Here is a 21,278-nt window from a genome sequence, read left to right as displayed (position 1 = left end):
CGTATTATTGCCAGCTTTGGAAAGGGTCCAGGAAGGCACTGCAGATGCAACATTGCTGAGTTTTAAGCCACATGGTACACACACACACACACACACACACACACACACACACACACACACACACGCACAGAGTCTTTGAGTGTTTAAAACAGGGCTAAGACTCAGGCCAACCAGTGTTAACGTTGGACACAGAACCACCTGGGATTTAACAGAAGCAGAAATCACGCTCAGATTTTTTTCCTCCAGCCTGTCCAGTCGGGCATATGCAAATAATTTGAAAGACAAGTTTGGTTTTCAAGCAGATTCAACGCATCCAAGATAACCCCCAAAAGAGAGCTCACTAGAGAGATAGGTTGGCTTCTAATGACCTGCAACCACCTGCAGGTCTTGGTCCCATCGTGCCCTTTTGCGCCTGCCCTGCTCAGCAGTCCCATGAGCGCCTGCCTGACACGGCTCCCCACCCCGATCCCCTATGCACAGCTTCCAGACTTTGCAGGACGTGAGAAAGCCTCTGAGATCAACCAGGCTGTGACCCCATTCCCTGCTCTCACTCCTCCAATTGCTCCAAATGAGTATCTGGGTTGTCCCTGAACTTTGACCTCTGTGCACCTTTCTCTATCCATCACAGGTTTGCTGGTGAACACAGAGAGTTTGTGATGATTAATTAGTAAATTGGTATTTATAAAGTGCCAGGTGAATGATGTAGTTTATGAGCTGACTTTATCTCTGCTGGCCTCCCTAATCCCTTCTTGTTTTCCCAGAATCTCAAGCTGGAGGGACCACCTAGTTCCGTCCAGCTCTGGAATGCCCCTCAGAGTTCTCTCCATCTGCCCCCATCACCCAAGAGCTCTTCCCAACCCTTCCTGTGTCTCCCCCTCTTTTTCAAAGTGCTGTTGTTTTTCTTAATATTACCTTACCCCTCCTCAAAAGACAGTTACACAAGTAGATGTGGGAGGAAGCAAAGAAATATGTCAACGGTGACTAAGTCTGCCTAGCTCCCTTGTCGCTGGAGTATCGTCAGAATTGGCCCTCTCTCACCCCTGCCTCTGTAAAAATCCTTTGCCAAGTGTGTGATTCTTCCTGAAGATCATTCTTTCCGCATGACCAAATGCCGTAATGCATAACCAGTCCAGATCGTTTCTTTCTGCCTAAATCCATGCTTGGGACACAGCGCTCAGGGTCACTCAGAAATGATTTCCCCTAATGAACAGGCAACTGATGGTTCCTGGAAGTTTCACCAGCCAATCAGGGATCATCAGTTATCCCGGGCTGTTCTTCCCCCACTACTTCTCTGGTTTCTGAATAAGTGCTTTTCCTGAAGTCCAATGACCTTAGAAGGAAAGAGTTCAAATAAAATGCAGCCCCTAGCACGCATCTCTGTCTTTGCAGCGGATCAATAAGGCCTCTGAAATGAGGCAAAGCTCTGGGCAGCGTGAGCTCCCACTCCATGGTCACAGCGTCTCAGACCTCTCAACCCCTGAGCACCTGTGAGAAAATCAGCCCAAGAGGTGTTAAAAGGGCTCACCCATCCAGCAGCATTTCCTGAGCTAGGCCTCAACATAACTGCAGCAAGGTCTGGATGTTCTGCTCCCCTTTTACAAGATGCAATAGGTAATGAACTGGAATTCCCCCAACTGTGCATCACGGAGCCTGCCCTCCCTCCAGAGGGTTGTGTCCACATGAGCCAAATGGGTAATTAACCAGAGCATTTAATACATGCAGCCTGTGTGGTTAATTCAAACCAAAACCCCATGTTTTTCACATACATGTAAATTGTTTTTCAAGAAGGCAAACTCTCACCTAATCTCTTCACTGTCAAAAAGTTTGCTCCCAGATGCAAAACATTTCATAATAAAGGTAGCCCTGGGAATTCCCTGGCAGTCCAGTGTTAGGGATCCGTGCTTCCACTGCAGGGGGCACGGGTTCAATCCCTGGTGGAGGAACTAAGATCCTGCATGCCTCACAGCGTTTCCAAAAAAAAAAAGGTAGCCCTATTTCATGCAGACCCGCTATAAACCATAGGTTGGGGCAAGTTGAGGTTCATCAGATTTTTTTAAGTAATTAGCTGCTTTAAAAAGAAAGGTCAGAATTTGCAAACCCAAGCATTTGCAGGCATAATTTTTAAAGTTTTGATCTACACCCTGTCCCTAGTCTTTTGCATTCAGTAAAAAAACAACTATTTTGCTTCTGTTGGGTCCTTGAAGGACACATATGGAAGATATAGAAACTTACCTTTTAAAAGTAGCTGTACCAAGTTGCCCAAGACCAACAGAAACTTAATTCCAAGCTTTAAAAAAACAAAATCGTGTCATTTAAGCTGAACGTCTTTATTGGATACAGAAACAATCTCAAAAATAAGTTAATGTAAATTTCATATTTTCTTGAACCCTGAAGGTTTTTTTGTCAATTTTATTATTTTTAAAATGCCTTTTAAATTAATTCAGCAATATTCTTAAACCGTGGAAAATCAAAAAATATCAGTTGAGGGTTTGTTCTGTGCAAATCAGTCTGTAACAGCTTGCTGGTTATACATTCTCAAGGGCTCTCTGCCTCCAGAGCACTGGTTTTTTAAGCCCTAAGCCCATCTCTTCTCTGCACATTGATGGGTAGGAGCTGCTTCTGCAAAGGGGTCTTGAGCATCACCCTAACATTCTAGAGCAGCGGTCCCCAACCTTTTTGGCACCAGGGTCCGTTTTCATGGAAGACAATTTTTCCAAGGACGGGGGCGGGGTGGGGGGGAAGGTTTCGGGATGATTCAAGCGCATTACATTTATCGTGCACTTTATTTCTATCGTTATTACATCAGCTCCACCTCAGATCATCAGGCATTAGATCCCCGGGGGCTGGGGACCCCTGTTTTAGAGAATAAGCACAAAGCACAGTAGTGATTCTCAAACTCCCCTGGGTGTCTGCTAAAAATGCAGATTTCTGGGCCCCATTCCAGAGATCAGTTTTGTCGGTCTGGATTGGTGCCTGGGAACCTGAATTATTAACCAGCCCCACTCCTCCCCCGCAGTGGTTCCGCTGCTGGAGGTCCACAGCTTTGCAGTTTTAAGGTGACAGACCAGACCACAGAGAGAAATTCTCTCTGGTCCCTTCCTGACACCCCATCCCTTGAGCCTTTGAAGAGGACATCTCTTCTCTGGGGTCCCCACTGAAATGGCAATATCAAGATCTCCCTGTCAGTTCCCCTAAAATTAAGTCTCAGACGACCGCGTGGCCCAGCAGCTATTCTGCCAAGTCATTCATGTGATGTGCTGGCCCACAGGGAGAGGGCAAGGCTCTTCTCCCTCTCGCTCTCCCGCTATCTGCGAGGATCTCTCAGGGCTGAGGCCCAGGGTCATATCCCTCGCAGCTGCTGATCCATCCCTCTCCAAAAGATGCAGCAGCTCCACCTGCGGTTACGTCTAAACGGGGGTTCCTGCTCACCGGGTACACCTTCTTCATTACCTCTGCAACCCTCATCGAAAGCGACAGTGTGTAACATTGAGTCGTCTCCATAGCAACCGACAGGGTGTCACACCGCCATGGGATTACGACTCCACGGCGTGGGGATTCCAGAGAAGGGGTTGGGGGCGGCGCCCCCCTGCGCCCCAGACCCACACCCAAACTGCAGGGAAGGACCCCCTCGTCCTTCCCGCCTCGGTCCCCGGCCCCCAGCCCGACCTCTCCCGTTCAGCCGGCACAGTAAGGAGGAGAGGGGGGATGGGTTCTACGGGAGCCCCCCCAACCTTACGGGGGAGGATGGTGGCGGGCCCGGCGCCCCCGGTACACTCTAGTCGCGGAGCTCAAGCCGGAGCCCGAGCCCGCGCGGGGCGGGCTGCGCAAGGCCGGGAGCCGGGGCGGGAGCGGGCGGGCCCAGCGAGGGGCGTAAGTCCCACCTTCGGGGGCGGTGCCTGGCGCTGGGGAGTGTCAGGAAGAGGAAGAGCGCGGCCAGAGGCGGCGCGGGCGCGCGACTAGCAGGGTCCGGGGGCGAGCGCCGCGCGGGCCACCATGGCCACGGACGAGCTGGCCAACAAGCTGAGCCGGCGGCTGCAGATGGAGGGCGAGGGCGGCGTCGAGGCCCCGGAGCAGCCCGGGCTGAACGGGGCGGCGGCAGCGGCGGGGGCACCCGACGAGGCGGCCGAGGCGCTGGGCAGCGCGGACGAAGAGCTGAGCGCCAAGCTGCTGCGGCGCGCCGACCTCAACCAGGGCATCGGCGAGCCCCAGTCGCCCAGCCGCCGCATCTTCAACCCCTACACCGAGTTCAAGGAGTTCTCCAGGAAGCAGATCAAGGACATGGAGAAGATGTTCAAGCAGTGAGTGCCCGCCCGATACGGTTCCCCACCCACCCCGAGAGCCGGCCTCGGCTCCCGAGCCCCCGAACCCTGGACCCCGCGCCGTCCCGGGACCCATGCGGCCAGCCGAGCTCCCCGATCCCTGACACACCAGGGGCGGAGACCCCTGGCCCCTTCCAGATAATCACGAGGCTTCGGGACCTCCTCCCTACCACGCATATGGGTCTGGGGACCCGCGGCCCCTGGCACGCGACCCCTCCTCACCGTGACGCTGCCCCCGACACACCGCACGCGCGCACGCGGAGTGGGGGACCCCGCGGCTCCTTCTAGATAAGCACAGGGGTCTGGAGGGTCCGGTTCTCTGGCCTTGTTAGTGATGCTTCTCCACACGCGCGCACACCGAGATTGAGGACCCCGTGGCCCCCTCTCCCCCTCCTCAGCTACTTGAATTCCCAACCACCCCCCCCCCCACCAAACGCGGGTCTAAAACACACACCCCACCCTCCAGCGCCTCAACAAAGGTGACCATTCCTTTTACTGGGGTCCTTTCATTTACTCTGCTTATCTCAGATCCCTCTCAACGTGGGTTCTGGGCCGAGACCCCTCCCCCGCGTCCCCTCCACTTATTCAGCATCTGCCAGCAAACTGTGTCAAAGACCCTTCGGCCCCTCCCACCTCTGCCCTCATCCACTCCGTTAGCCAGGACCCCAGCCCTTGACCCTCAGGTGATCTCCCCAGGGAGGGACCGCTTCCTCCCTGCCCCTGACTCGGCAGGTATGTACACACACACACACCCGCAGCCACGTCCCTGCAGGGCCGAGTCCCCGCCTCCCTCCGCAGACCGTCCCTCCCTCCTCTTACCCTCGTCACCCCGCGACACCCAGCAGCTTTGCAGTCACTGCCCCCTGTTTTCTGTCAGAAAGGCCCCATCTCTCCTTGCCTCCCTTCCTCCACCGCGTGCCCCCTTCCCTCCCCACACAGGGTCCCTGACACCCCACACCTTCCCATCTGACTTGGCTGGTAGCTCTCACCTCTACCTTTACTCCATCCTTAAATTCCATACCCCATGCCCTCAGCAGGTTGGGCAGGTCCTTCCAGGCCTCTGGGCTTCCCCCTCCCCCAACAAAAAAAACTTTAAATCTCTGTGAAATGACTAGAGAGAAAGGCTTCCAGGTCCCCTTCCGGTCCATCACTGCATTCACCCAGTTGGGATTGAGATGGTCAGCCACGCTGCCCCACCCCGAGCAGTGAGGGGGGCCTGGGGCGGGGGTGAAGGTACTCAGCCCCCCTCCCTTTGGTATTCTTCCCTGCCCACCTCCTGTTGACCATCGCCCCTGCCCCTGGCTGGAGGGGAAAACAGCCCAGGGGTGTGATCTGGAGTAGATCTGGAAGTGGATCCAAAAGGTAGAACCGTCCTGAGGCCAAGTCTCAGGTGAGGGAGTCAGGAGGTCTGGCAGCCCAAGGTCGAGAGGAAGGGGCGCTGACCCCACCTTGGCTGGGGCAGTGTGCTCGGACTGTAAGCAGGAAGCCCGGGGTGGCGGGGGGAGGGTTTTGCAACCCCCCAGCTTGAGAAAGGCTCTTTCCCACTCCTTACTGCTTGCTGTGGCCCTGCTTCTGCATTTGGCCCCAATGCAGAAGAGGTTTTTGGTTCTCAGACCTGGATGGCTGGGAGCCCCATGTTTTTCCGAGGGTCAGCCTGGGGTGGAACTGAGTCCTTAACCCCACTCCAGGCCTCTGCATGGAGACCCCTGGGCCTTGAGGAGCCTGCTTCTTTGGCTCCAGGGTCTTGTCTGGGAGTTCTTCTCAAGTTTCTTCCTGATAAAAGACTGGCCCTATCAGGAGAGCAGGAGTTCCAGGATCGCAGCCTCAATAGAAGGCAGTCAGAACTTCCTTATAGACTCTGCCCCGCCCCCCGCCCCCCCCCCCCCCCCCCCCCCCCCCCCCGCCGCCCATGAAGTACGAGGGAGATTATTCAAATGCAGCCACCATCAGTGCCGCAGGACTAAGGAGCTTCTCCGTTCCTCCCAGCAGCCCCATGACATAGAACTGTCGTCACCAACCATGCCGCAGTTGGACAGTCTGGGCACAGAGCGGTTAGGTAACTTGCCAAGAATACACAGCTCAAAAAATGATGGAGTCATAATCTAAACCCAGGTCTGTGACTCCAAAACCCATGTTCTTCCCTCCTGGGTTTCCCGTCACAGACGTCTGCCTCCACGCGGGGAAACACACCCCTCCAACACCCGCTTCCGTGTGCATGGCTGAGTTTCTCCCACGTGGACCCACCACCAGAGTCATTCTCTTAGGCTTCATCCCCTCTACGCCCGCCAAAAACAAGAAGGAGCTGTTTGGAGAACCCAGACACGCTGAATGAGCAGGGACCTGGGAGGCTGCAGCTTGGGTGGAAGGGGCGCGTGACTAGGGGAATGGTCGTGAAGCTGCATTTGCAGCGCGAGCTCACTTTTTACAGAGGCTGTTTGGCTGTTAGTTTGACGAGGGGTACTTTGTTGAAAATTGAGGGGAGCTGAACCCCTGGAAGCCCCCTCTTGGCACCACTACTGCCTGATGAGGTATTGGCAGGGGTGAGGGGGGCAGGAAGGGGTCAGGGAGATTCTAGGGAAGGAAGTACCACCCGCCGGGGGCCCTGGCGTGGATGGAAGGCTGCAGATTTTGTATTCAAGGAAACAAGGCTTCACTGTGCCAGCCGAGCCCAGCCCAGCCGAGTCCCGCCTGTGAACAGTCAACAGACGGGCTCTCATGGAAGACAAAACTCGCGTTCTGCTTCTGCTGTCCAAGAGGTGCTGCAGCCTCCTGGGTCCAAGCAGGGCCCAAGGATCACAGCCAAGGCTCTGCTGGGACACTTCCACCCTGATCTGCAGCTCCCATGGCAGAGGGGAGGGGAGCCTGGCCCCCCTGGGAAGCCATCCCCCAGAGCAGAGTGCAGGAGATGGGAGAGGGCAGAGGGAGCTGGGAGCTGGACTTGTCTTGGAGGCCAGGAGCTAGGAAGTGGGGCTTTGTCCTGGCTCTGCCACTCAGTTACCTAGTCTGCCTGCCCCCTCTGGGCCTCAGTCTTCCCATCTGTGAAAGGAGCATGATGTATCTGATGATTCCCAAAGGTGATTCACCAATGACTTCCTTAGTTCTGAGTCGTCCGGAACCCTCCCGGATGGCAGAACTGCCTTCCAGGGTCTTCCAGTTCATCCATTCAGTGATCATCAGCAGATACTTCCTAAGGATGGAGATGGAGGGAGATGAGAGGGGGCAGAGGGAAGGTAGACGGGCTTTCCGTCATCGCTGACCTCACACTGCTGGTAGTTTCCATCTGGGAGAGACCTCCGGGGTTGTCATCAATGCTTCTCCCCCATTTTACAGAAGAGGAAACTGAGGCCCAGGAAGGTGTAGTGACATTCCTGGGGAGGTTTTCAGTGGCTGAACCAGAGCATCCTTATCTATACAGTGGGAAACGTGGTCCCTGCTTCTCGAGGTGGGGTGGGGGGAGGTGATGCACGCAGAGCTCTGGCAAGGTGCCAGGCACCTGGAGGCACCTGGACTCTCAATCCTTCCTCCTCTTGCAGCCTCAGGCTGCACCCCTCACCTCTAATCCGACCCTCTGCCCTCCTCTGTCTGCCCATCCATCCTGGGCTGCTCTGGAACCCTCTAGGCAAGGGGCAGCCACCTCTGGCCTGGCAACAGCCTGCGTGGGGCTCTGCGGGGTGATGTAAGCCGAGACCTGCCAGAGAGGAAGGCAGCCATGTAATTCTGAACCCGCCGTGGAATCCGAGGAAGATGTCCTAGTTCCCTGCCCTGCCCAGCCTCGTCCCCAGCCACTTCATCTCATGACCCCTTGCGTCAGAGAAGAGGGGGGCTTTCCTCTCTCCTTCCCACCTTGCCCTCCCCTCCTCTCCACCTGCTACGCCTCCCTGGTGTCGCCCTAGGCTCCTGCAGCTCACAGCAGCACCACCCCCTCGTCCTTCCTGGAGGGCTGTCTGGTGCAGTGGTTAAGGGCAGGGCCTTTGGAGTCAGCCGCCCTGGGTTGGAATCCCAGCCTTGGGCCCTGGGGCAAGGCACGTAAACCCTTCTGAGCCCCGATTCCTCACCCTGGAACAGGGAGAATAACAGAACCCACCTCACAAGGTTGTTACGAAGTGCCCGGCACAAAATAAGTACTTTCCAGGTTCCTGTCGCCACCATCCCCAGCCCTGGTGGTGGCGCCTAGCACGGAGATTCCTCCACAGAAGCCACTGGCTGACTCTACCTACCCCCATGGAGCTGCCCGGCCTGCCAGACTGGCAAGAACCCTCTTGCTTTGGGCCGGAGTGACGGGGACCCAGCATGAGAACCCTCTTTCCCTCCTGCTGAACCGACACTTTCATTGACGGCTACATATGGCTTTGATAAATAACAAAAATGGGAAACCGAATTCATTATCACTTAACTACGTGGAAGGCAGGTGGCAGAAAAAAGGGCAGCGCAGACAGCAGCCCTGGGATGACACAAAACTAGGACTCCAGCGCCCGTCTGCCACCGCCCGGACGGGGTGCTCTGCTTCTCAGCGCCTGTTTCCCCTGGGGCTAAAGAACCTGCCTGGTAAAGTCCTGAGGATTAAGTTTTAAAAAGTCCTGGGGAATTCCCTGGAGGTCCAGTGGTTAGGACACCGCCCTTTCACTGCCAAGGGCCCACGTTCAATCCCCGGTCGGGGAACCGACACGCCTGACCGTGCGGCCAAAAAAAAAAAAGTCCTGAGCCTTTGTGAAGAGCCCACCATTGTGTCTGGTCTGTGGGCTATTAAAAACATAGACGATGATTTTGAAAAGCTTCAAGTCCATTCCTTTGATCATATTTTATTAAGTTTCTGTGTGCAAGGTCCAGAGAATTAAGGGAAAAATAGAGTTCCTGCCCTCAAGAAGCTTAAAGTCTCACGGAGAGCAGTGGCATAGAGGGGTGGGTCTTTGGGGGGATAGAGAGGATGGGCCCACCGGGCTGGAAACGGCAGGTTCCATTTCTTTATTTCTATGACGAGGACTGAAGTTCTCCTGAGGGATGCCATGCTGCCGGCCCTCCACAGCCAGCCCCCTGCCGCCACACCCTCTCCTTGTTAAATGGAGCCGCCAGGCCCAATTGAGCCTGGTGTGTTATTTCAGGAACTGAACTTCATCCTCACACCAGCCCAGGGAGGTGGGTGCTGTCATTATCCCCACTTGCCAGATGAGGAAAGCAAGGCTCAAGGTTATAATAAGTGGCAGGGCCAGGATTAGAACCAGGTCTGCCTACTGGGAGCTCCCGAGGCCAAGTGAGGGCTGCGTTTATGGGAAAGGAGGAGTCCCAGAGCCTAGGCGGGGGGTGAGGCGGTGAGGGGGGAGGTCCTCTGGGGGTTCAGAGGTTGGGTCCTTCCCCCTGCAGCAGCCAGGAGCTTGCCTTTCTGGGGAGAAGCCCCACACCCCTGGGGAGGGAGGATTTCCTGGCCTCAGGCCTGTCCTCTGCTCTCCTACTTCCCTTCTGATTCTGAGTCACCTCTCCTTTCCGTCCCCCCAGGGACTTTCGGTTCCCTTTTGGTTTGCACCTTCCTGCCTTCTCTCCTCTGTGCCTCTGGGTTCAGGGCCTGGTTTCGGCTGTAGGAGACCCAGCCCTGCTGCCTAGGGCCCTTTCTGCAGGGCCAGCCCAGCCAGGAGCAGAGTCGCCCTGTGGCCTCAGCAGGGGCAGTCCCCACATCCTCCATCAGCCGAGTTCCCTCTGACTGCCCAGCAGCCTGCTCCTCGGCAGACTTCTGCTTTTCAAGGTCTCTAGAGAAGCGAGGGTTCCGGGCCAGAAAGGTGCAGCCTGACGGAGCCGGGCCCAGGGACGCCTGAGCTGTGTGCAGACAGAGGGCCGCTGTGGCATCTCCATTGCAGGCACTTTGCCTCTTGTTTAATCCTGTCTCGGCATCCTGGAAGATGATCATCACCCCTTTCATAGATAAGAAGACCGGGTCTCAGAGAGGGTTCCATGACTTGAGGAGTGGAGACAGGATTTGAACGAGGGTCCTTCTGACTCCCACGTCCCTTTCTCCCATGGGACCCGAAGAGAGCAGCGTCAGTGTCCGCCAGGAGCTTGTTAGAAAGCTCAGAGGCTCAGGCTCCACCCCAGGCCTACTGGGTCAGAATCTGCTTCCCCCCCCCCCACCCCAGTACGCGGGCCTCTCACTGTTGTGGCCTCTCCCGTTGCGGAGCACAGGCTCCGGACGCGCAGGCTCAGCGGCCATGGCTCACGGGCCCAGCCACTCCGCGGCATGTGGGATCCTCCCGGACCGAGGCAAGAACCCGTGTCCCCTGCATCAGCAGGTGGGCTCTCAACCACTGCGCCACCAGGGAAGCCCAGAATCTGCATTTTAACAAGGCTCACCGGGTGTGCGCATTAAGGTTTAAGAAGCACTGGGCCACCATAGCTGTCTCCCTGCCACGTTACTTAGTCTGGGCAGTGAGGGGAAAACAAGAGGAAAGATTAAGTTAAATAGTAAACACTGGGTTATATTAGACATTCAGTAAATGTTCTTTGCAATCACTTTTATAATAATTATTATTATTAGGGGCAGGCAGGGAAGGAGGCGGCACAGGGGAGAGCCCGGGGGTGGGGGAGACCCACTGCTGAAACTACATGTGGAGGGAGCTGCCCTCCCAGGGTGGGCTCAGCATTAGGTGCTCGAACTTGAGGTTAGGACGCCCCCAAGTCCTGACAGCGTCCAGCAATTGCCATCAGCCTTGGGGGCCCCCACTTGATCCTTGGACTTATCGGAAAGCCGTGGAGGAGGCGTGAGCACCCCCCAGCCACACACTCACCCGTATGCACTCACACACCCTCTCCTTGGCTGACACAGGGCAACAGATCAAGTGTCAGAGTCTGCAGATAGGACTGGAGGAAGTGGTGAGAGGCTGGGCTTTCCCCCCATGAGTCAGGCAGTCTGGGGGTGGGAGAGTGCAGGAACGGATGGGCACTGCCGGCCGTCATCACCGAGCCTGTGGGCGTCCACCTGCACGGGGAGGCGGGCCAAGCCAACCTGCCTGTAACAGCTAGCAAGGCCAAAATGTCCCTGTTGTCCAGAACTTTCCTGCCCCAAGCAACCTGCCTTCCCATTTTGCAGGTCAAAGAGTAGAGGCCTAGGAGCCTCTGGGGCCTCCCCAGATAGGATGGAGGAAGACCGGGTCTGTGAATGCTGAGAACAAAGCCAGGTGGGCCTGGGGGCTCAGCGGTCCATAAACACCACTCTCTCCAGCTGTCTGTCCTCCTTGGGACCCCCATGGGCAGAGGGGCCATGAGCAAAGGCCTGGGATGGGAACTAGAAGGGAGAGAATTGGGGTCCCCTATGCTCCCAGATCAGCTGTTCCCACCCTCCCCTTGTGCAGCAGCTGTGATGACTCCTCACTCTGCTCTCAGACTGTACAGCACAGCTGGTGGGTGGGGAGGGTCGTGCGTGAGGAGAAAGTTTCTAATAGTTCCAGAGCCACAATGTGCTGCTTTAGGTAAGCAGTGAGCTTCCCGTCCTTAGAGGCATTCAAGATGCCAAGCAGGAAAACTGCACTGTGTATCTGACCCTCATGAATGGCTAAATGAAGTGGCCTCCAGTATCCTTCCCAGCCTGAGTTTCTTTGGTGCAGGGTCTGTAGGCATCAAGACGCAGCATAGTAGTTAAAAGCACATGTTTTTCATCAGGTCAGGGTTCTGATCCCAGGTGTGCCCTCGTCAGCTATGGTCTTGGCCCAGTCACTTTCTCCCTGAGCCTCAGTCTCCTCGTCTGTAGTATGGGGATATTTATGCCTGCTTCATGGGGTTCCTGTGAGGATCTGATACGAAACACTTGGCACAGTGCCTGGCACATAGTAAGTGCCCAGCCAAGAGCAGCCACTAATGATAATATTGTTATGAAATGAGGGCAAGCCCTGCACGCTGTAGGAGCCGGCCACTGCTCTCACCCCCGTATCTCCGGGTTATCAGAACCGGGGGAGGAGGAGCCATCAGCCGGATGGGACCTGCAGCCCAAAGGGGCAAAGTCTGCCTGGGTGGTGGCCGCTGCTCCACGTGCAAGGGCGGATGGGAGGGGATTTCGTCACCAGCATCCGGGGCGGCAGCTGCTGAGCCCTCCCCGTCGAGAGCTATTCAGGGGGAGGCTCAGAGGGGTGGTGGTTAGGCATGTGGGCACAGCACCAGGTGCAGCCGCCTCCCTCCAGTGCTGGAGAAAAGTGCTCAGCTCCCAGCCCAGGAGCTTTGTTGTCAGTCCTGCCAGATGGAACTGGCCCTCCCAGGCAGGGCCCAAGCCTCTCCTCTCAGCCCAGTCTCCCCCAGCCCTGCAGGCTTGAGAATCTGGGGCCCTCCATGGGACCGCCTTCCCAAGAAGAAAGCAGGCAGGCAGGGAGGAAAGCTTACAACTTTGGGAATCTTGCTTTTCTCCAGCTGTGTGACCCTGGGCTGCTTGCTACCCACTCTGGGCCCCAAGTTCCCTACATGACATGAAGGGGGTAGACCAGGCATCCCGGCGGATCTTGGGTACGGGCTCTTTTCCTGGATCCTCTGAGCCACCTGCAGCCTCAGCTGCGGCTCAGGGAGCGGGCTGAGGGAAGAGAGGTTCTCCCCAGTCAGGGATAGATGCCTGTTTCCAAGCATCTTAGAACACCATTCTCTCCTGGGTTGCCAGTCGTCCTCCTGCTGGTGGCACAGAGGCAGTCTCCCCCTTTGTCACTTCCCTCCCTGTCAGAGGAAGAACAAGAGAGTAATCCAGGACCGAGGCTTCTCTCTCTCTCTGCCCAGCGAGAGAGCAAAAGATTCTGTCCGGCTGTCTCTTCACCTCCCCAAGTGGCGGGGTCCTTGAATCAGGCCTAATGGGGGTGGGGGAGGGAAGTAGTGGGACCTTCAGAGAAGATGCTGGAGGGACCTCTGGGTCATCGTGTCCACCCGCTGCCTCCAGGCCAGTCTACAACAAGCATTTCCTCCCCGCCATGCACCATCAGGACTGGTGCCTGAGGGAGAAATTGTATTTTTTACCATTATTATTCTCACTATCAACACCATTTTTATATTATATGTGCAAAGTACTTAACTAGTATCTGGCACATAAAAAGTTCTCAACAGCCCCTATTCTAAAGAAATTGCAGGGTTTAAGGACATACTAGGTACTAGGCATTTTACATCCACAATCTCCTTTATCTCAAATCCTAGAGGTAGATGTTACCGATAATAATAATTTAGCAGTAGTAGTACTGTAGTTAGCGTGTAATGATTAAGTACTTATTGTGGGCCAGCCTCTGTGCTAAGAATCTGGGTGGATCATCTCTTAACTCTTGCCGCAAGCCTGGGATGGGTCTGATCTCCATGATGTCAATGGTTCATAGGGTCATGTGACTTGAGCAGCGTCACCAGGTGGCAGAGCTGGGGTTAGTCTCAGCAGAGCTGCTGTGAGCACAAACCTCCAGGGTTTACCCAGGAACCTGGCTGATCCAATGACCCAGAGCCCACCCACGTCACAGCCCAGGGCACATGGTAGATGTCCACTCCCCCGGGGGCCTTGTGGGAACAACCCCCTCCAGTGTGGCCAGCCCCTGCATTGTCCCCCTGGGGGCAGGAGCCCGGAAGCAGTCATTGATTGATGCTTGATTGACACAGGCAGCGGTTCACGCCGCGGTTTGAGCTGCAGCCCAGCCAGGCCTGGGAGCTGCCAGAGACCGAGATCCAGAGCCCAAGTTTCTGTCCAAGTTTGGACACTTTATCTGCACTTCCTCTGAAACTGAGCCACCCCTGGCTGCAGGAGTAACCCTTGAGCAGTAAATAAAGCTGAGGTTCAAGGGAGGCAGGTGGGGCGGTAGAGAGAGTAGAGTGTGGGCATCACAGGGAGGGGCGTCTGAACCCTTGGCCAGTGCCCAAACCTCTCCAGCCCCTGTCCCCTAATCAGTCACATGGGGACATAACTCTGACCCCCCAGGATTGCTGAGCGCAGAGAAAAATGCCTGGCACATAGTAGGAGCTTCATAAAAGTAACAAAGTCTCGTGATAGCGCTGGTAGCTGCAGTTTCTGGAGCCAGCGCTGTGTGAAGTGCTTGTCACGTGTGAACGTACCCAGTCCTCGCAGTGACCTTACGGAAGAGTCACCATCATACCGGGGGTTCTCTGCCTTGTCTCCTGGAGCCCAAGCAGTCTGCTCCAGCCCTGACATGTCATCACTGGAGCCCGAGTTCAGAAAGAGGCGGGGGCTTTGTCTTCCACAGGGACGCTGAGGAGGGGCATCCACGTGACTTGCCCCGGGAAAGACTGACTCCCTCACCTGGCCACGCTCCAGGGCTGCTCCAGTACCGGTCACTAAGGCTCATGCAGCAGCCACCCAGCCCCTTACCACTGGCAAACAGGCTCCAAGGCTGGAAGGGGGGTGGGGCTCCACCGTGTCCCCCACAGGGCCCCTCCAGCTCTAAGCGGAGCCTGGACCACGGGATCGTTGGCCTCCCTGACCCTCCCGAGTCCCACAACCCTCCACCACATCCTCTCGCATCTGCTTCCGCCTCGGCTGTGGCCACTGCTCTCACCCCGGACCCTTTCACCCCGTGGTGGGGAAAAAGGCCTCAGGACCCCGTGTTCCCTGCAGGGTTCCCAGAGACCTATCTTCCGGTGCTGCATCACTTCCAACCACTGACTCACTTGCTCGTGAACTATTTTTACCCCTTGCACAAATGCTCTGCTCAGCGCTCCAGGCAGATGTCTCTGTCCTGCTGGCAACCCCAGGACATGAGTGGTAGGGGGTGGGGGGGTGGGGCCCAGCAAATGTGCAGGTTTATGAGCCCTACTGACGTGGGGTAGAAGCCCAGCCCCTTCCTTCACTGCTGTGTGACCTTGGGCAGGCCACTTAACCTCTCTGAGCTTCCATTATAAAAGAAGGTTATTATGAAGATTAAGTAAAATAAAGTATGGAAATTTCCCAGCACAAAGATAGATTTCAAAAAGTGGTTGCTGTCAGATGTCCACAGTCATGTGAAGCTTATGTGTAATTAGAGATGGGTGAAGGGAATTGGGAAGCCCTGTAGAGGCCACAGGAATGAGATGTGTGTTTGTGTAGGAACTCCAAGTCTCCAGGAAGTTTCTGGAACTCAGCCCCTGTATGTCATATTGCTGTCACCAGCGCTGCCACCCAGCCATCTTGAGGCCTCGGGGACCGCACAAGCTTCTTTAGGCTCAGAAGGCCCATGTGGCCAGCGCTGAGATGACTCTCCCCAGCCCACCAGGAGACAGTCAGGGCGGCTGCTTGGCTCGCCTGATAAGAGGCCTGGCTGGGCGGTGGGAGCAGCACCCACTTCTGCCATGCTGTGTGCTCCCAGCACAAGCAGCACCTCCCCAGCCAGGGCACGGGCCTGGAGCCCAGCTCTGACCCAAGCTCTTACCACAAGAAAGCCAGTCGAGCGAGACGTTTAGACTCTGCCCCTCACCCTGTCCCTCTCTCTGCCAGGCTGTTGGTGGTAGAAAACAGAGACCTGAAATGTGCAGGACAGAGGCACGGTCATCACGTAATCACTGTTCCAGGTCTTTCCAGCCACCCAGCTGGATCCCTGCCGCTCACTGCAGGCACCCTGCACAACTTGTTCCCAGAACACACCCCAGGCCACCTTCCAGAAAACTAGCAGTGGCCCCTCCCTCCTGTGACCTCTGGCCCTACCCTGAGACATGTGGTACCTTCTGCTTCCTCCTGCGTGGGAACAGGGAGAGGAGGACAGATGGAGCCAAGATGTCCCTCGAGTGCCTGTGGAGGTACCTGGAGATGCTCAGTGAGTTCTAACTTCAGGGCCTCCCGTCACAATCCTCACCCCCATGGTATTGTAAATTCTCCCTCCCTGCTTGTTCACATCTCATTCAGTAGAGAGGGGCTGTGGTTTCCACTGCCTTGTGTAGCAGGTAAATTTGGCCAAAAGTTAGCACTGTTCAACATGTAGGAGGCTGCCAGGTCACATAGTGAGCTCCCCATCATCAGAGGTAACCAAGCAGTAGCTGGGCCTCGAATCGGGAGTCCACCTGGGCCGAGGTCCTCTCCAGCTGTGATAAGATGACGTGTTGGTGGGAGGTACCTTTTGAGCCCCCAGGCTCCTTGTACTCTGGCTTATGGTATGAGGTGGCAGGATGTCCTTAGGCCTCTCTCTTTGCGCTCACAGGTACGATGCCGGCCGGGATGGCTTCATCGACCTGATGGAGCTAAAGCTCATGATGGAGAAACTTGGAGCCCCCCAGACCCACCTGGGCCTGAAAAACATGATCAAGGAGGTGGATGAGGACTTCGACAGCAAGCTCAGCTTCCGAGAGGTGAGCCCCACTCCCCGTGGGGGGCAACACCGGGGAGTGGGGAGAAACTAACCCCTCTTTGTCATTGAGCGACTTTGTCCGTGAACGGCCACTGTCGAGTGGCTGATGGTTGGCTGAGTGAGGTGTCAGCGGATCCTAGAGCAGGTACCTGGGGAGATTCTGAGATGCCTAAGTGAGACAGAGGCACGTGCGTTCCTTCACGCAGTGAGCACTGCTGGAGTGACTTCTGTATACCTGACCCCGTGTGGGCTGTGGCAGTACAGAGAAAGGCCCTGTGCTCCGGGGGTCCTGGCGTGTAGAGGGGGAGATGCTCAGAGAGGAAATAACAGGATGCTGTGCTTCAGGAGAAGAGGGGACAGATGGGGGAGGGACATGCATTGCGGGTCCGAGAGGAGCCGGGCGCTGAGCTGGGTGACCTCACACTCCGAATCTCACTCAGGCCTCACTCTGAGACAGGAGCCACGAACGAGCCTGTTTGCTGGAGGAGGAAGCAGAGGCTCAAGGCCAGAGAGCAAGGGCCCTGGTCCCCGGGCAACATAGGGTTAAAGGCCAGAGGCGGCCTCTGGAGAGTCAAGGCTCAGGCCGGGCCTGGGAACTGGCAGGAAGCACAGAAGAGGCAGGGCGAGAGGAGGGGGAGGGGGGCGCCTGGGGGAGCCGAGTCCAGGGAGGAAGGTGCTGCGAGCAGCACACGATGATGGTTTGGAGTCCGGACCCAGGTTCAAATCCTGCCTCCATCGCTTTCTGGTGCTGAGATCAGGGCAGGTTTTTTCTTGCCCCTGAGCCTTCCTCGCTCTGTAAAATGGGCAGAGCCATGTACCTTTAGGACTCAGTAAATGGAAGTTAGAGCGGATTGGTTTGGGGAACAGGGGAAACAAAGGTAAGTGGTAGGTTGAGGCTTTTAACGGGAGCTGAGCATGGGCAGAGCAGCCTGCAGTAGCCCCAGTCCTGGGTGGGGGGGGCAGGAGACAGGTCACCTAGCCTCCCATCGTACAGATGGGCAAACCAAGGCCCAGAGAGGGAGGGACGCGACAGCCTGTGCAGGACACAGAGCATGGAGGACGGAGAGCTCGGACCTCCAGCTCCCAGGCCTGTGAGTACCTCCTTTCTGGGGAGGCCTGCAGCTGGCCCCGGGTGTGGGCAGGCTCTGGCCCCTTTCCCTCTCTCCCTGACAGCATCAGTGTTCTGTTCTCCCTGCTGCAGTTCCTCCTGATTTTCCGCAAGGCAGCGGCTGGGGAGCTGCAGGAAGACAGCGGGCTGCACGTGCTGGCCCGCCTCTCCGAGATCGATGTATCCACCGAGGGCGTCAAGGGGGCCAAGAGCTTCTTTGAGGCTAAGGTAAGGAATATGGGAGGAGGTGTGGAACCCAGGCTGGGGTTGCCCTGACCCCCACGTGAGGACAGGTGTGGCCGGGGTACTCCGGGGCCCTGAGTTAGCTCAAGGGTCAGCACGTCCCCTTCCTGTCCCTGCTGAGACTGCAGACAGGAGGTGGGGAGCTGACGCCCCTCCTGGGTCGGTCAGGGCCCACGGCGCTCCTGGCTTCTGTCCCCTCCCGTCCAGCCTGTGATCCTTTCCAGCTTCTCTTTCTCTCCCTGCCCCAGAGGTGGGTGAGGGAGGGGTGTGTACTCTTGAAGAGGTGACAGGGGCCCCTTTGAGCTGCCCCAGCCCTGTACCCGGAGCCACTACCCGCAAAGGACTGGACCTTAAAGAGTGGGCCCGGGAGACAGGAAGCAGGCCCAGAAACACAGCACTGGCTCCCGGGGCCTCTGGAAGACACTAGCCCCGCCAGCCCCAGCCGGGAGGGAGTATGATGGGCCCCAGAGGCCACCGCCGTGCACAGTACCCTCCCCTTTCAGCACACGCTCAGATGCAGGGGACAAGTATGGTTCCAGGATCCTGCCCTCCCCGGGCCCCGGGGCCCCTGCCTGTTCTTGTTTCTCCCCCTCCCCATGTTAGCTAAGAACATTCCTTCTGAAGGCCTCCTCCCACCTCCCTCTGGGCTTCTAGGGTTGATGGGATGTTTCCGGGTTCATCAGTGGGACCAGGTGTGCCTCTGGGCTTCCCAGGACAGGGGACAGGGTAAGAATAGCAGCTTGGGAAGCTCACATTTCTAGGACCCGTGCTCTGCAGCAGCTACTGAATATGTCTTCTCTCTTTCAATCCTCCCAACGTATCCATGAGGTCGGAGTTACTGAGCGCCAGGCTGTAAGTGGAAGCAGTGAGGCTCAGAGAGGTGACTGAAGTACCTGGCCCAGGACCAGGCTAGTGGGAGGCAGAGCTGTGTGTGCATAGGGGAGGGGGACAGCGGAACCAGAAGAGACCCCGGAGAGAGCCCCTCCGGCCCTGAGCCACTTCCCCCCCGACCCCACCCCAGGTCCAGGCCATGAACGTGTCCAGCCGCTTCGAGGAGGAGATCAAGGCAGAGCAGGAGGAGAGGAAGAAGCAGGCGGAGGAGATGAAGCAGCGGAAGGCCGCCTTCAAGGAGCTGCAGTCCACCTTCAAGTAGCGAGGCTGCGCCGCACCGCCTGGCCCCGGCCCCGGCGCCCAGTTCCGCGGGCGAGGGTGGCGAGGGCCGGCAGACCGCAGGCCAAGCCTGATCCTCGGCTCTGTCTGAAGGGACCATGCTAAAAAGCTACACGTGTCTGTGAACAAGCCGGCTGAGGGGTCTCCCAGAGCGGCCCGGCCCCTCCCCGCTCCCTTCCGCTGTCCCTGAGGCCCTGACACCAGCCGCCTCCCGGCCTGGCCCAGCCCTCCCTGGCCAGTCCTGCACCTCTCGCCTCCTGGCCGCCCACTGCCTGCTGCAGCCGCTCCTGCTTCTGGCTCTAGGGCGCTCCCTGCCGGTGGGCTGCCTGCACACACACTCCTCCCTGTGCCTCTCCCTTTCCACCTCCTCCTCTACCCCCGCAGAGACCACCTGCCCTTAACCCACAGGCTGCACTGCCCCTGGGGCCCTGAGCGCCCCCCCCTTGACTGGGGGAGCGACAGGTGGCAAGAATCGTGGCCGGCCCCATAGAGCTGATGGGTGGCACCCGGGCTCCCCATCACCAGCACCTGTTCCTCTGGCCCTGCCTCCTCTCTCTGCTGGAATCAAGGGGGGGCTTCTATCTTGGCGAAGGGACCCAGGCCCCTGGCACCCCATGCTGGCAAGGAGACCCCAGCTCTCTGGGGCCCAGCCAGGCAGGGTGAGGGGGCAGCTGTGCCAATCTACCTCAAGGGCCCACACTCTGCCGGCCATGCCACGGATTGTGGGCAGGGAAGGCTCTGAGGGCAGAAACACCAGTCCCTGGTCCCCTCCACCCCCCCGCTTTCCCTGGCCCTGAACAGCCTGAGGGTCTCTGGAGAGAAGAGGGTGGGGAGGAGGGATTGGCCCCTTCATAGGGAAGGAAACCAGCACGTCTCCATTCTCCAGGAGGCGTCCAAGAAGTGCTTTAAGTGGTTTGCACGGACCAGGTTGTGGGGAGCAGGGGGCCTGGCTCGGCTCTTTCACGCCATCCTTCCCCAAGTGACGTTCACCGCCTTGTCACCAGCAACGGGACATGTCCTGTCACACCCACTCCCTGAGGGAGCATGGGGACCCCAGCCCTCCCCGTGCCCATCCCCAGATGGGCCGTGGCCAAGCCTGTGCCACCGGCCCGGCCCTACGCGGCTCCCGATGTGCTCGCTCACGTGTGTGCGTGTCTGTGTGTACGTGCGTCTGTGTCCATTGCTATGTCGTGAAGCTGTGCCGGTCCTCCAGTCCAAACAAACGCATGGCCACCGAGGCCACAGTTATGCAACTTCCAGTGTGTGTTGTGACAGCGTCACTGCTTTTTAAACTCGGTAACTCTTTATTTTAGTAAAATGCCCCAAGAGTCCACAAAACTCCTGTTGGACTTGCAGAGTTGGACTTGCAGAGGTTTTATTTTTTTGGCCTTAGAATCTGCAGGAATTAGGAGGTACTGACCCCAGTGCAGCAGCCTTGGCCCTGGATTGCGTTTGCCTTAGCGGATATGTTTATACAGATGAATATAAAAAGGTCTTTTTCTTTTGGCCTATTGCTTTTTTTTTTCTCTCTTCCCTTCTCACCAAAAAAGAAAAAGGAAAAAAAAAAAAAAAGGCTACTTCTTCATTCGGTGGTACGATTATTTTTTTTAACTAAAATAAGATAAAATTCTATATTCTTATGTGTGTGTGGTTCTTGTTGGGGTGGGAGAGGGGAGGGGCTGGGAAAGGAGCGGACAGGATGAGGTCACCTGGGTGCTGGGGCAGCACTGGCTCAGGTGGCTCCCATGTCATTTCAGAAGCAGGGAGAAGAGGGACTCTTCCTAATGGGAGGTTGAGTTTGATGCTCACCTGCTGTCACCAGGGGCTAGTCTAAGCTCTTTATACGTAACAGCTCATTTCATCTGCACAGCCAGCCCAGGAGGGGGCTGGGGGTGCTGTGTTATTCCCAGATAAGAACAGAGACACTCAGAAAGTCTCCCAGAGGCACACAGGCAAGCGGGGCAGCTCCAGGCTGCTCGGTCCACAGCTTGTGCCCCTACCCATCCAGCCGCCCTGCCTGGCAAGTTCATTCAGAGGAGGACATGCACCAGGGGTGGCACCGAGGCCACGGGGATTCTGGATTGAGGCACCCTAGAGCCCCCCAAGACTCTCTGCCACACTCAGAGATGCACCCCAAGCCTCCCCCGCAGACGGGTGGTTGGATGAAAGGCAAAGAGCCAGGTG

The 21,278-nt window shown here is 57.1% G+C and overlaps 1 protein-coding gene across 1 annotated transcript; it reads left to right on the top strand.

Annotated features, from left to right (window-relative positions):
- The first annotated feature begins 3,900 nt into the window (after positions 1-3,900).
- EFHD2 (EF-hand domain family member D2) lies at positions 3,901-20,734 on the top strand. The gene is made up of 4 exons (XM_033842925.2): positions 3,901-4,298; positions 16,427-16,574; positions 17,775-17,909; positions 18,946-20,734. Exons 1-4 carry the CDS (start codon positions 3,994-3,996, stop codon positions 19,075-19,077), a joined length of 720 nt encoding a protein of 239 aa, XP_033698816.1. The 5' UTR covers positions 3,901-3,993; the 3' UTR covers positions 19,078-20,734.
- The last annotated feature ends 544 nt before the right edge of the window (positions 20,735-21,278 follow it).

The sequence above is a fragment of the Tursiops truncatus genome, chromosome 1 (genome assembly GCF_011762595.2).
Source record: "Tursiops truncatus isolate mTurTru1 chromosome 1, mTurTru1.mat.Y, whole genome shotgun sequence".
In the NCBI taxonomy this organism is placed as follows: domain Eukaryota; kingdom Metazoa; phylum Chordata; class Mammalia; order Artiodactyla; family Delphinidae; genus Tursiops; species Tursiops truncatus.
This window is presented reverse-complemented; position numbering and strand designations above follow the sequence as displayed.

Coding starts and splice junctions, on each gene's coding strand:
- EFHD2 (XM_033842925.2), top strand. CDS start 3,994: ATGGCCACGGACGAGCTGGCCAACAAGCTGAGCCGGCGGCTGCAGATG. Junction 4,299..16,426: donor ATGGAGAAGATGTTCAAGCA/GTGAGTGCCCGC, acceptor TTGCGCTCACAG/GTACGATGCCGGCCGGGATG. Junction 16,575..17,774: donor GCAAGCTCAGCTTCCGAGAG/GTGAGCCCCACT, acceptor TCCCTGCTGCAG/TTCCTCCTGATTTTCCGCAA.